The sequence below is a fragment of the Prunus mume genome, linkage group LG5 (genome assembly GCF_029339155.1).
Source record: "Prunus mume cultivar Tortuosa linkage group LG5, ASM2933915v1, whole genome shotgun sequence".
In the NCBI taxonomy this organism is placed as follows: domain Eukaryota; kingdom Viridiplantae; phylum Streptophyta; class Magnoliopsida; order Rosales; family Rosaceae; genus Prunus; species Prunus mume.
In genome coordinates, this window is record NC_142702.1 from 23045978 (window position 1) to 23058362 (window position 12385).

General features: G+C 36.1%; 2 protein-coding genes across 4 annotated transcripts; one reads left to right on the plus strand and one right to left on the minus strand.

Annotated features, from left to right (window-relative positions):
- Positions 1–660: 660 nt before the first annotated feature.
- On the minus strand, positions 661–4275 carry GIF3 (GRF1-interacting factor 3). The gene is made up of 5 exons (XM_008234850.2): positions 4145–4275; positions 3902–4026; positions 2302–2378; positions 1647–1731; positions 661–1567 (listed from the first exon to the last, which is right to left on the minus strand). The coding sequence occupies exons 2-5, from the start codon at positions 3980–3982 to the stop codon at positions 1166–1168; spliced, it is 645 nt and encodes a 214-aa protein (XP_008233072.2). The 5' UTR covers positions 3983–4026; positions 4145–4275; the 3' UTR covers positions 661–1165.
- A 1214-nt stretch (positions 4276–5489) lies between these two features.
- LOC103332147 (DHHC-type zinc finger family protein) lies at positions 5490–9845 on the plus strand. Of its 3 annotated transcripts, none has more exons than XM_008234848.2 (8): positions 5497–5904; positions 6686–6935; positions 7470–7561; positions 7897–8023; positions 8124–8209; positions 8595–8660; positions 8801–8923; positions 9716–9845. In XM_008234848.2, exons 1-7 carry the CDS (start codon positions 5716–5718, stop codon positions 8915–8917), a joined length of 927 nt encoding a protein of 308 aa, XP_008233070.1. In that variant the 5' UTR covers positions 5497–5715; the 3' UTR covers positions 8918–8923; positions 9716–9845. The 3 variants fall into 3 exon arrangements, with proteins under 3 accessions (XP_008233069.1, XP_008233070.1, XP_088908871.1); XM_089052745.1 differs by having other exon boundaries at positions 9746–9845; XM_008234847.3 differs by lacking the exon at positions 9716–9845 and having other exon boundaries at positions 5490–5904; positions 8801–9651.
- The last annotated feature ends 2540 nt before the right edge of the window (positions 9846–12385 follow it).

Sequence of the window (12385 nt, forward strand, 5' to 3'; positions counted from 1 at the left end):
CAAAATGTGCTTAAGCCCCATTGTTATTCTATTTATTTTACCATGCTAGTTAACCCTAAAACTATCTAAGGGTCTAATTCATTTCAAAATATGTTTTTTTTATTCAGTCCTTGGGTAGTACCAAAATCATTATTGCCCCTCTCCAGAAAAATTCCTGGATCCGCCACTGCACTGTTATTCTATTTATTTTGGGGTTGAAGTTAGTAATTATAATATAAGCATCATGCCTAAGATAAATATGTTGTGCACAGATACATTTCTATCTTCCCAAATTAAAAAGGGCTTAAGTTCTAAATATATAAGCTCAACACTATTCTCTAAGTATATAAATTTGTGAGTTCAACATCTCAATTATAAAAAAGGGAAAGGAAAAGGAAAATCAAGATTTCAATGTCCATCAACTTTATTGTTATTTATCTTTAGTATTCAGACGTGACCACCACCTATATTCACCACCCGAGGGCTTTCTCTGTTTTTGCGAAAGGAAAGGATAAGTATAGAGGAAGAAAAAGAAACCAACGGTCGTAACTCTTCTTCCAAATTCAATATTGTGATTCTCTCTTATATCACAAGACGGCAGAAAACCAAAAAGATGTTGCTAGTGGACTGCCTCTACAATCCTGCATGGGAACAATGCCAAAAATTGTAGGCAATGAGGACTGAGAGAGTAAAACTTGAAAATTGAATTCTAATCGATCCTTTTGGACATTGCAAATGAGAACGCCCAGTTGACAAACCGGCGAGGCAATACAAAACCTTCAACGGCCATCTATGAGTTACAAATTGCTAAGAAGAGTTCATACACATACCAACAGGAAAACAAACTACCAGCAAAACTTGTAATAGGATCAGAATTTGTGGCGCATGCTGCACGCATTTATGAGTTACAAATTGACAGACATCCAAGTACACGTGTTTCCATCTCTAAGAGCCCTTAGAACCAAGTCTGTCTTTTCTTTCACCACCTGTTTCATCTGATGCCAGGATCCATTCCATGCAAAGGAACTTACAACACGACTCACCTACCTAATCACTTTAAAGACTAAGGAGAACTTTCGCTGCTGTTTGCAATCTGTCAAAGATTACTGAGCAAAGCAGCTACTTTAGGAAAACACCTACTATCAACAGGCACATGTTTCCATGTGGAATCATCCATAAGAACATGTCACTTTCCATCTTCTCCATCACCATTGCCATGCCCGCCGGCTGAGCTCCCCTGGCCATCACCACCTGTCCCAGCCTCTGAGTTGTCTTGCTTGCTTCCTCCACGCCCATCGTTTGGACCCCCTCCAGCTGAAGTTGGGCCACCACTACCACCACCTAGTGTGGCTTCAGTATGATGCATGGAAGGCATGCCATTGGCCCCTCCAGCTCTCATTCCCATTTGCCCTTGCATGGCTTGTTGGTGCTGCTGGTGTAGCTGCTGTGCTGCATCATGCATTTGGTGCGGGTTATTGAACTGCAATGGCATCTTTGGGGGGAAAATACCCTGTTGCTGAGCCATTGCTGCTGCCTGAGGATGTTGCATGTAATATCCTGCTTGTTGCATAGCAGGATGTGGGGCCATCTGCCAAGTGTTGAAACAAAGATGATAAACATGGATAAAAAGGTGAACGGCAAACCATCAAGGCATGCTTACTACCCACCTGAGCAGGCACCGTTGGTGCCTGTGGTTGTGCATCAGCAATAGCTGCTAAATACATCAGATTCTTTTGAAGCTGAGCTTGGTACCTAAATCATCAAAAGCGAAAAGTATACATCATACAAATATTGTGGTCTTGCATTAAGGAATAAAAATTTATATCCCGAATTCATAACATGGAGACCAGCATTTGATATTTATAATTGTCCATTAAAAACAAAAACAAGAAGGAGTCAAAACTCAATTAGTTTCTCCACTCAGAGCTGCTGATTGCATGAAATGCCTACCGAGTATCCCCAACTATATAAATAAATATGTAGGACAATCCACTGCCATACCTAATTTAACCATGAATTATTATAATTAATCCAGTAATTACGAGACATCAAACACCTTACAAGTTTTTAAATGGGGAAATATCAAAATAAGTCTGAAAACATTGCATGATAAAAGATACCAATACAAACATGAGGCTAGGTCAACATTCTACCATCTCTAAAAGATCAGACGTAGCATTCTAACCTAAATCAGACAAGTACAATCAATGTGATACAGGCCCAGCAATATAACTCAAGACACAATACAGACATAAAGCATGCGTGTGTGTGTGTGTGTGTGTGTGTGAGAGAGAGAGAGAGAGAGAGAGAGAGAGGACTTACTGGGCACACTCAGCAAGTTTTCCAAGGTTTTGATTATCCAATATTGCCAGAATCAATTTTTTGTTCTCGTCAAGGTACTACATCATAAATTAAGAAAAAAAGACATTAACATTAGATTTATTTTAATTCCCACATATCACATATCAAGTGAGATGTATATTAGACTATCTAGGTGGATATACAAAAATAACACTAGTAAAATAATTGAACAGTACAAAATCTATATCCAAGTTATATCAACTGTGCCAGTAGCCATCCGCCTAATTCACAGGAAAAAAGAAATAAAGTAAAACCATACGTGCATAGACCAACATTGACAATATAAGATACTAACACTTAATACTGGTAAGGATCATCTCATGTATCCTTAATCCTTATCAATTTTAGGTCGACAAAGTATAATTCAACATTTCATAATAGATATCCATTCCTTCAAAAGAGTCTCTGGCTTAGATGGGAATTTCTGCAATGGTGATTGAAAATGTAACCACCTACTCACTAATTTAGTTCAAGACTGATGAGTGTGCCCAAAATTTTGTTTTAAAAAATGATTTGCCATACATATCACCCATAAGCCATCCCACGTAAGACTTCGGCATATTTACCAACATTTAATTGCATTAGTTTGATCAATTTTGACTATACTCCTACTTGTGGCACTACCTTGGCAAGTGGCATTATTGAAATCCTATCCAGTAAATCTTTCTGTCCCGTACCATAAAAAATCCACTTCCATGAAAATGGACAGATGTCGTAGGTGACAAAGGGAAAATATCATGTGTGCCTTTATCTCCAATTCTTAGAGGAGACTGGGAACTGTGGTGGACCAATGGAGTAAAATCTGCACAGCAGTAGAGTAACTAGATGGTTCCCAACATGTAAACCTAGTGGCCTGAATCACCATTAGAAATAGGCTGACACAGGGAAAAATCTTAACAGATTAAGAAAGTACGTCGCGCAGATCAGGAGAATAAACTGCTAGAAAGGAAGAGCATCTCGTATGGTCATGAATTCTACATACTAATCAGATCCCATATTTTGAGTTAACATTTAATTTCCATGTTCTTTACATTATGAACATGTAGACAAACTCCATGGTCTTATTTATTTCATTGTTCTCTTCCTGGTCTTACCCAACACATCCATAGTCTACAAGTGGGCGACATAGTCTTCCAAAATTCTATAAATGACCACCAATTATCATACATCATTCGACCATAAAAGTATAGAACAATGGCTTCCCAGCTTTATTGAATTTCTCCCTTAAAAATTTCAGCTAAAGGGCGTTCTTTTCTATGTGAGGAAGTAAAATCTTACAAATTATAATCAAGTAATCACATATTCCTTAATCACCTCAGTTTAATATAGCCTTGTTTGCATCAAAACTTGTTTGGCTTGCAAAGGTTGTTTCTTTCCCCCACAAAAAAATGGCAAAAACCTCACTTTACACAAAAAGAAAAACCCAACAAACCCAGAGGACCAATTAGTTCCACAATCCATTAAGAGCTCCAAATAACCATAATACTAAAAACAGAGCAAAAAATCCACAAAAAGTAAGACAGAGAGAGAAAGATTGAGCAAAATGGAAAAAAAAGGGTACCTTCTGAATTTGCTCGGTGGTGATGTTAGTGGGTGGAAATGAAGTAGGCATCACAGGGATCATTTGCTGTGGCTGCTGCATCTTTTTCCCCCTTTCTTTGTACTTTCGGAGCACAAACCCTAACCCTAATTAACCCCAAAAGCGAAACAAAATAAAGCAAAATCAATTAGTAGCACACAGATTCAAAAGACAAGGAAATAAATTTAGGAGCTTGAGACAGAGAGAGACAAGGCGGTCGTGTACCTTTTTGAGTAGGTGGTGAGTGTAGGAGGTGGGAACAGAGATTTTTGAAAGCGGATTTAGGGGAACTACGGATCTTTTTGGATGACGACGAGGTTTCTGGATTTTTAAAGACAAAAGCCACCAACAAAAACAAAAACAAAAACAAAAAAGGAAAAAAGAGAAATTGTAAATTATTTATGTTTTCATTAAAAAGAATTTGTATCTATGTGTTCAAATTGTTACTTATCTCGTGTTATTTTCTGCTGTATTTGAAAATGAGGATTCAATTATAGAATCTAAATTTGGAAACCATCATTGTAGTTCAATAAGACTAATAAAAAATGAGATTTTCTATTTAAATCACGCACTTCTCTTTATTCACTCTAATACTTAAATTATTAAGTTATAAGTTTTATTATTGTGTAAAAAGACAAAATATGTTATCCAACTTAATAATTAACCCTAGTACACACATACCCCACTACTCTTCATATTAAATTTTAGAAATCTCCTTCCAACTTCCTGTTTACAAACTCTCTCTCTCTCTCTCTCACTCAAGTTCTCAACTCAAGTGTTAGAATTTAGTTAATCCTCAAGAGAGGTAAAGATGTTCTCTTCCTCTAGATATTAAATTTCGGATTTAGGGTTTCATTTGTTTGTGTTTTTTTTGTTGTTGGGAACAAAGAAAATTGTGAGGTTTAAATAGAAAATCTCTTTTTTTTCTTATTTTTTTAGTTTGGAGTGTATTTAAAGGTAGTTTGGGAAGATAGTGGGATTTTCTTAGAAATTGTAAAAATTTAAATTAAAAGTTGAGGTGAACTAAGAGAAGTGTGTGGTTTAAATAGAAAATCTCAAAAAAATTATGTCTTAACCTAAATCAATTATCTTCAATCTATTATTTGGGTTAAGATTTCCTATATATACCGGAAAGATTTGAAATTTTGAATCATCAATTTCCTAATGAGTCGTTTCATTAAAAGCCTCAACTAAAACAAATAGTGAAGTTATTAAATTTTTGTATAACAAAGAGCTTCTCTTGCGTTTATGAACACATAAAAAACAAAAAATTATGTGAATTTCTCTTTGTACTCCTAATTTTCACATTCATAATTCACAATTCGTGACTTCTCCCATTCTAATTGAGTAAACGTAATTCAACATAATAGAACCTCTAACAATCCATTTTCTTTGAACAAGAAATAATGAATAATAAATAAAAACAAAAGAATGATAAATAAAAACTGAAACGGTGCGCTGAGTTGATTATTGTGGCGCGCCCAAAGTACCAAACTGAGTTGATAACAAGTCCACTTCTCACTTGCACAGTCTCGAATTTATTTGACCCAAAAAAAAAAGAAAAAAAAAAGGAGAACGTCTCAAACTTCAAACGCCAATGAACAAAAACACATGGATCTCCAAATCCAGCAAGACTTCAAATACTTGAATCAATCCCACTCAGCAAGAAGAAGAAAAGCTTAAACCTGGCTCCTGATATCTGGAAACGCCTCTTCCCTCCACGAAGAACCAGAAGGCCAATCTTCCCTCTCAAATTTCCAACCGGGATAGTTCGGCCATTGCCAATCAATTCCAGAATGGAGATAAACCTGTTCAAGTTATGCTCCGGCCTCAAAGTCATCGGCTACTTCATGATCCTCTTGGTTGCCGCCATAATTTCCCTCTCCTACTACGCCGTCGTTGTGGTGACTTGGGGCCCGGAGCTGCTCAGCGGCGGGCTCCACTCTTTTCTAGCCTTCTTCATCATCATTATGTTCCACTTTCTGGTAATTCTCAACTATTGCAGCCATTGATGCTTCAAGTTTTGTTCTTTAATATATGGGTATTTGGGAAATTGGAAAATATAATCAACCCACTTTTTTTTCCCTTGCAAAAAGTTTGCTCTTCCTTCTTATTTGGGTTTTGTTTTTTCTTTGGTGGGTTTGTGTTCATTTTACTATATCATTGGGGTCTAAAAAGTTAAGTTAAAATTGAAGTGGTTAGCTTGCATTTAGTTCAATTAAGTAGATTAATACTGATAGCTGCTGCAATGAGCACAATTTAGAATAATTTGCAGAGGAATGAATAACATCATAACTATGGGGCAAATAGAGTAGTGAACTAAGTCTCATGCTATACACGTGAGTCCAAAGTTAATGGATGAACAAGAATGAAGTTGCCCGCAAATGCTTGACAAGCTAATAGAAGTTGAATTTGAGATGAGACCTGGGATGTAGGGACACAAATCAAAATTTAGGTTCAGATCTGTTGGCTGGTTTAGCACTGTTCTCAAAAACTTCAGTATTTAGGTAGAGAGGTACATTTGATACTTATATTGTACACCCTTGGGATAATTGCCTTTAACAAATATTAAAACGGTGCATGTTGATTTGTGGGTTTGATGACTATTCTTATTGGGTTTCTTTCTGTAACTGATTCAAGATTTTTATAAGAAAATTTATACAGAAAATAGTTTATCTGTGTAACGACATTGAGTAATAAGATTCATTTAGAAGAAAACTAACTCTTGAGTTTTCCCATTGGTTTCAATTTGCATTTGTCTTGCAGCTTATAATGTTATTGTGGAGCTACTTTATGGTTGTCTTTAAAGACCCGGGTTCTGTTCCCGACAATTGGAAACCCCTAACAGAGGAAGAAGTTTTGGAGGCTGGTAGTTCTCTGACTTTGTCAGAAAGTATAGAACCCGAGGCTTTCACTTCCACACACTCTGCAGATGGACGAGAAAGAAGACCACAAGTAGGATATTGTAGTCGATGCCAAAACGGCAAGCCACCACGATGCCATCATTGCTCTGTTTGTAAGCAAGTTGCTTTCTATTGTTGCTTGCGATGTATATTATGCTTGTATCTTGACATGCGTTTCTGTATTATTGCATATTCCCTCGGTGTGTTTCATCATCTTCTTCTTCTTTACTTCCACTTTGTATTTAAGAATTTTTTTCCCTTACTTTTTATATATCTTGGAGATGACATCGATTTGAGTGTAGTTGTGATAGAACGTATCTCCCTAGAAAAATCTTTCAAGGGTGGTACCATATATATGAATTTTCTTTCCATTTCTGTGTTGTTAACCCTAGATTAGAATTTTTATCAGTAGAGCCATCATGTGTCATTTGTAGTAGGATGTTTCCAAGTTTAAATTATTATGGCATGTATTCTTTTTGTGTTTTTGTTTTGTATATAACTCTATATATTGTCTGAAAGTGACACAGTCATAATATTTTCAGATGCACTTCACAACTTTAGAACATTGGTGGCAGCCTTATTTAACATTCGGTGAAATTGTCAGTTAAGTTAGAGAAAGTGATTTTGTTTTCTGCTATTTTCTGTAGGTCAAAGATGTGTACTTAAGATGGATCACCATTGTGTTTGGGTGGTGAATTGTGTTGGTGCACGCAACTACAAGTTTTTTCTTCTTTTCTTGGTAATCCTATATTTCTTTTTTCTTATTATTATAGTTGCAGTTACAAAACAAGAACTTTGTATAGCTTTCCTTAACCCCCCCTGAATTTTTGGTTCAAAGGCTGGGAAAGCCCATAGAAACTAAGGGATGGGAACTGGAGATGTTTGAGTAATTTTTTTATGTGTGTGTTTGTGTTGGGAGGAAGTCATAGGGTAGAGAGAGATGAGTAATAATAATTTATTATAAAATGAATACCTTCTGGTGTGCAAAGAACTTTAAATTTGGACTAATTGGCTAGTTTGTTTTATCTGTTGTTTTCTGCTGACTCTTTCCATTTTCTGTTATTGGCATAAAAGCTGTATACATTTCTGGAGACGACAATGGATACCTTCATTTTGCTACCAAGTTTTATCGATTTTTTCTCTGAAGCCAAGAATCATTCAACATCCCCTGGCAATCTTGCAGTTATTTTTTTGACTTTTGGTAATGTTCCACCTGTACGATCATTTGCACGTCCACATATTGGTTCTGCTTCTGCTTTCATTATTTACTTGTTTCTTACATATTGTGTACTTTGTCGCAGTGCTTAATTTAGCCTTTGCATTGAGTCTTCTTTGTTTCGTGGTTATGCATGTGTCCCTTCTGTCAAGCAACACCACTACCATAGAGGTAATAAAATCAACTCCTACTTTCTGTCTACCAGTTTTGAGATAATATGAATATTTGCATTGCACTAACCATTTGAGACCTGAATTACCTGATATAATTCATTTTGTTCAGTTGGCTACCTGCTGCTCGAGCTGTTATTCCAATTTATGAATTGATTTTTACATGAATTGCAAAATGAGATTTGGCTAAAGTTACCTGAAGTGATCCGGAAATTAGAATAACCTGAGTCTACTAAGAAGTTTATTATGTAGCACGTTTATCTTATATCTTATTAGAGTACAGATACAAGCTCTGCATGGTTTTGGTAGCCAAGCTCAAGGCATTAATTCATTACTGCAGATTTTTTATTGTGTAGTTTTATATAGGTAATTGAAAAATGTTTCAGGTTCATGAGAAGAGAAGAGGAATCAGATGGAAGTATGACTTGGGCAGGAAGAAGAATTTTGAGCAGGTGGTACTCTCTCTCTCTCTCTCTCTCTCTCTCTCTCAAATTGTCTCGTGAAGTTCATATAAACTGACACTTTATGCAAGCCCTTCTTCTGTCGCACCGTTGAGGAGTCTCACTTTTTGCTCTTTTCCCCCTTCCTGAAGGTTTTCGGCACGAAGAAGGCACTATGGTTCTTCCCACTGGTCTCAAAGGAGGATTTAAACAACATACCTGCTCTTCGGGGCCTGGAATTTCCGACACTTTCCGATAGTGAGGGTTGATGCTTGGTGAGGCCATTAATTTTTACCTCCTTCCAGCCATTCAAATACTTTCACGACTCATATATATTGGAAATATTGGGTCTGAAAAGGTGCAGTACTGTGTTTAGTTTAATCCATGTTTGCAATCTTTAGTTTAAGAGGATCTGTATTAGGCTCGAGTTTTTTCCTTTTTTACACACTGGAAATTGGGTTCAGAAGGATCAACCCAACAGGAAACAGATTGCTTGGGTAAAAAACTCAGCTAGCCACACATAAATTTATATAGAGAGTTTTTTCTAGTCCATTTCTTTTCCTTCATCCAAACTTAGAAGTGTACCGCAATTGCTTTGGTATCCAGAAGAAGCTGTTTTTGCAGTAGCTAAGTTAGCTTTACTCCCTCAACATATTCGTTCCCGGATATCTTGACTGCCATTGACTCATTCACACTGTATGGGATGCTAAATGCAGCAAACATGGTTTACTGCTTGTTGCCGTAGGCAACTCCATTTGACTGCCATTGACTCATTCACATTGTATGGGATGCTAAATGCAGCAAACATGGTTTACTGCTTGTTGCCGTAGGCAACTCCATTTTAAGGAGCCTGTGCCCGCCATGTAGACTTGGTGTGATAATTTTGGTTGGCCAGTTGGCCAAGACTTGGGTTTGAGCTTGTAAATCATCAAATACTGCCTAATCATAAATGAAGGCATGGGTGTCCTATAAATAAAGCTAGTTCTAAGATATTTTTTCACAATTTGTTATGTACTTTTCTTACTCTCTTTTTTATTTTCTTTTGTACTTTTCTTCCTTTGTTTCAGTATTTGAATCTTGCCACTTGAATGCCCTAGGTTCCAACTCTTACAGGCATAAAACATCGAAGTTTACATTATACGTGTGGTTTGTGGATGATTGCAGATGATTGTGTGTATTCTAAGTTATATTTTATATTCTTGTACATATAAAAGAAATCTTCATGAAGATTTTCCTTACCCGAAGATTCTGTTAGACTGATAGTTGACCAAATTTCGTGAAAGCAATGATACAGAACGTGGTATGTAAAATAAAAATACTTGTTAAAAGAGAACTAAATCATTATGAGGGCGGAAGACTTTTTTGGCGAAAAAAAGAACTAATGACTTCATATATGATGACATCCATCCGTATTATCTGGAACCATGCATACTGGGGAAGGCAACATTCTTGGCCTGCCTACCCCCATGGTCTTGATTCTAACAGCTTTATCCTTTTTAATATTGTTTAACAATAACAATATCATAATCACACGAATCTGATCCCTATCACAATCTTTTAAACTTGGGAAGAAAACAAACGTTTTTACCAACTGCCTCCTGGTCTATTAGTACTTCTCTTTCCAAAATTAAAAGGATTTCAAGTTCAAATTCTCTCTCCTCGCCGATTTAAAAAAATATATATATCTTTAAATTTATAGCTCAAACTATTAGTGATTAGCAATGGAAAACGAGATGCACTACATCCTATTAAAAACCAAGCCTTACAACCATTAGGCATCAACTAACACTGTAAACAGCTTGATAAATTCCCAAGTGCAATAGCAGGAAAAGACGTTTTTTCTTTCTCTAAATTGCACAGTTGGTTAAGCTTAAGACAATGTGTCCGCCTCTTTGCATCCGAATTTGATTATTCCGCCACATAAATTAGAATAATTTAGAATACCACTTTGTCAGAAAACATATTAGTAGTGTAAAGTTTTATAACAAAATCAAACCACAATCAATCACTCACCTGTAATTAAAACGCCTATGTAACTATGCTCCTTACATAATATATGAATCTTAATCAATTACTTGGAGTCCACATGGCGTTCACATAGTTCTTATAAATAAATAAATAAAACTCCACGTATGTAATTGACTAGATTGGTTGAATTTTTACATAGAATCAATCGTAGGCAATATATTTTAAAATCTATACATCATTCACATGGTTGCTCCATTGCCCATCTTTCTTGGCAGGAACCGAGTTACTGAGTTGACTCACCCTTGTGACATGATCATCATCCTTCAAATTACAGATGTCAGAGGCCATAACAGAGAACCAAACAATGACCGGGGTAGCAAAAAGGATGAGACCAAAGGGCACCATCCACAGTTGCCTATTTGTAGGATGATATTGATATTCCCACCATCCTAACATGAGCCCCCCTGCCACGCTCACCAAAATTGACCAAAAGCAAGCTTTCCTAGTCTTCACAACTCTTTCATGTTCCAGGTAACTTGCATCTTTCTCTTCCTTGTTCGATCCCATCAAACTACAATCAATTAAAAGTAAAAATCTAGTTCCGTCTCTGAATTCTAATTGTTTATAAGAAGAAATAAGAGAAATTGCATCTATAAATTATTGAATCTATAAGTATGATAATGCTCTTTTGCCATCACACGGTCTCATAAGAGAACATTTTCCCTATATCATCTTATATATGTTGGTAGAAAGTCTTACGTTCACAGAGTCTTACAAGAGAACATTTCTCGTACTTGTACGAGTTTCATGAGAACAAAACAACAAAGCATATATAAAGAATGAACATACCTTGGTGTTATTGGTGAAGAGGAACAAGAAGCAGATTGGGAGGCGTGGAATTAAATAAGTGAGATGGGTGGTGAAGATATAGAGGGAGAGGAAGGACAAAGACCCTGAGAACAAGAGTGAGATTGTTGGGAGCTAAGAGGGCAAGAGCCCCATGACTCTGGTGGAGTGGGGTGGTGGGGCAGTGAGGGGCTTTGGATTTTGCAAGTCATATACAATACAAGAACAAGCAAGTCTGATGGATTGAGCTAAACATCAGACGTGCCTTTCTCTCAAAGTGGTTACTTGTTAAAGAGAATAAATATATATAAAAAAATGAGAAAATGATTACGTATATATCAAGAGAAACGCAACGCATTTGTGAAGCTATCTGGGGTAGATTTGATATGAACCCTATTATTATATAATATTTGTATAGGTCATTGTCTTTTTTTTCCTTTGACGAGAGGCTTGTTTGGTTCCAGAAACTTCTGAGGGCAATATTGAAATTTTATTTTTACATATTATTTTATTTTTGCTGGGCATAACTGGCGGGGGGAGCCGAGGTTAATTTCGTCCTCAGATTTTATTTGAGGTGCAATTTCCATGTTAGTACAAAAAGTTAAGTGGTTTTTTAGGGGGAAAAAGAAGGTATAATATAGCATTTTTTATGAAATGACTTTAATATTCCATTTATTTACGATAGTATTTACAGTGAGTTTCTATTGAGAGATTTATCAAATAAGCTTATTTTAGGGACAACTTCATTTTGTATTTCACTAATCCAAACCATCTATTTTGTAGATATTCATTTAAAGATCATTTATACAAAAAATCACTTGAATCCAATATGATTTGACCACTCAATTGAATTATTGAAATTTTAGTACTTTCTTGAAACACCGTGTTCATTGATTTTGTAAGACACAATTAGATGTCAAAAC

Coding starts and splice junctions, on each gene's coding strand:
- GIF3 (XM_008234850.2), bottom strand. CDS start 3,982: ATGCAGCAGCCACAGCAAATGATCCCTGTGATGCCTACTTCATTTCCA. Junction 2,379..3,901: donor CCACCGAGCAAATTCAGAAG/GTACCCTTTTTT, acceptor TTTATGATGTAG/TACCTTGACGAGAACAAAAA. Junction 1,732..2,301: donor AAACTTGCTGAGTGTGCCCA/GTAAGTCCTCTC, acceptor TTGATGATTTAG/GTACCAAGCTCAGCTTCAAA.
- LOC103332147 (XM_008234847.3), top strand. CDS start 5,716: ATGGAGATAAACCTGTTCAAGTTATGCTCCGGCCTCAAAGTCATCGGC. Junction 5,905..6,685: donor TCATTATGTTCCACTTTCTG/GTAATTCTCAAC, acceptor TTTGTCTTGCAG/CTTATAATGTTATTGTGGAG. Junction 7,562..7,896: donor AGTTTTTTCTTCTTTTCTTG/GTAATCCTATAT, acceptor TTGGCATAAAAG/CTGTATACATTTCTGGAGAC.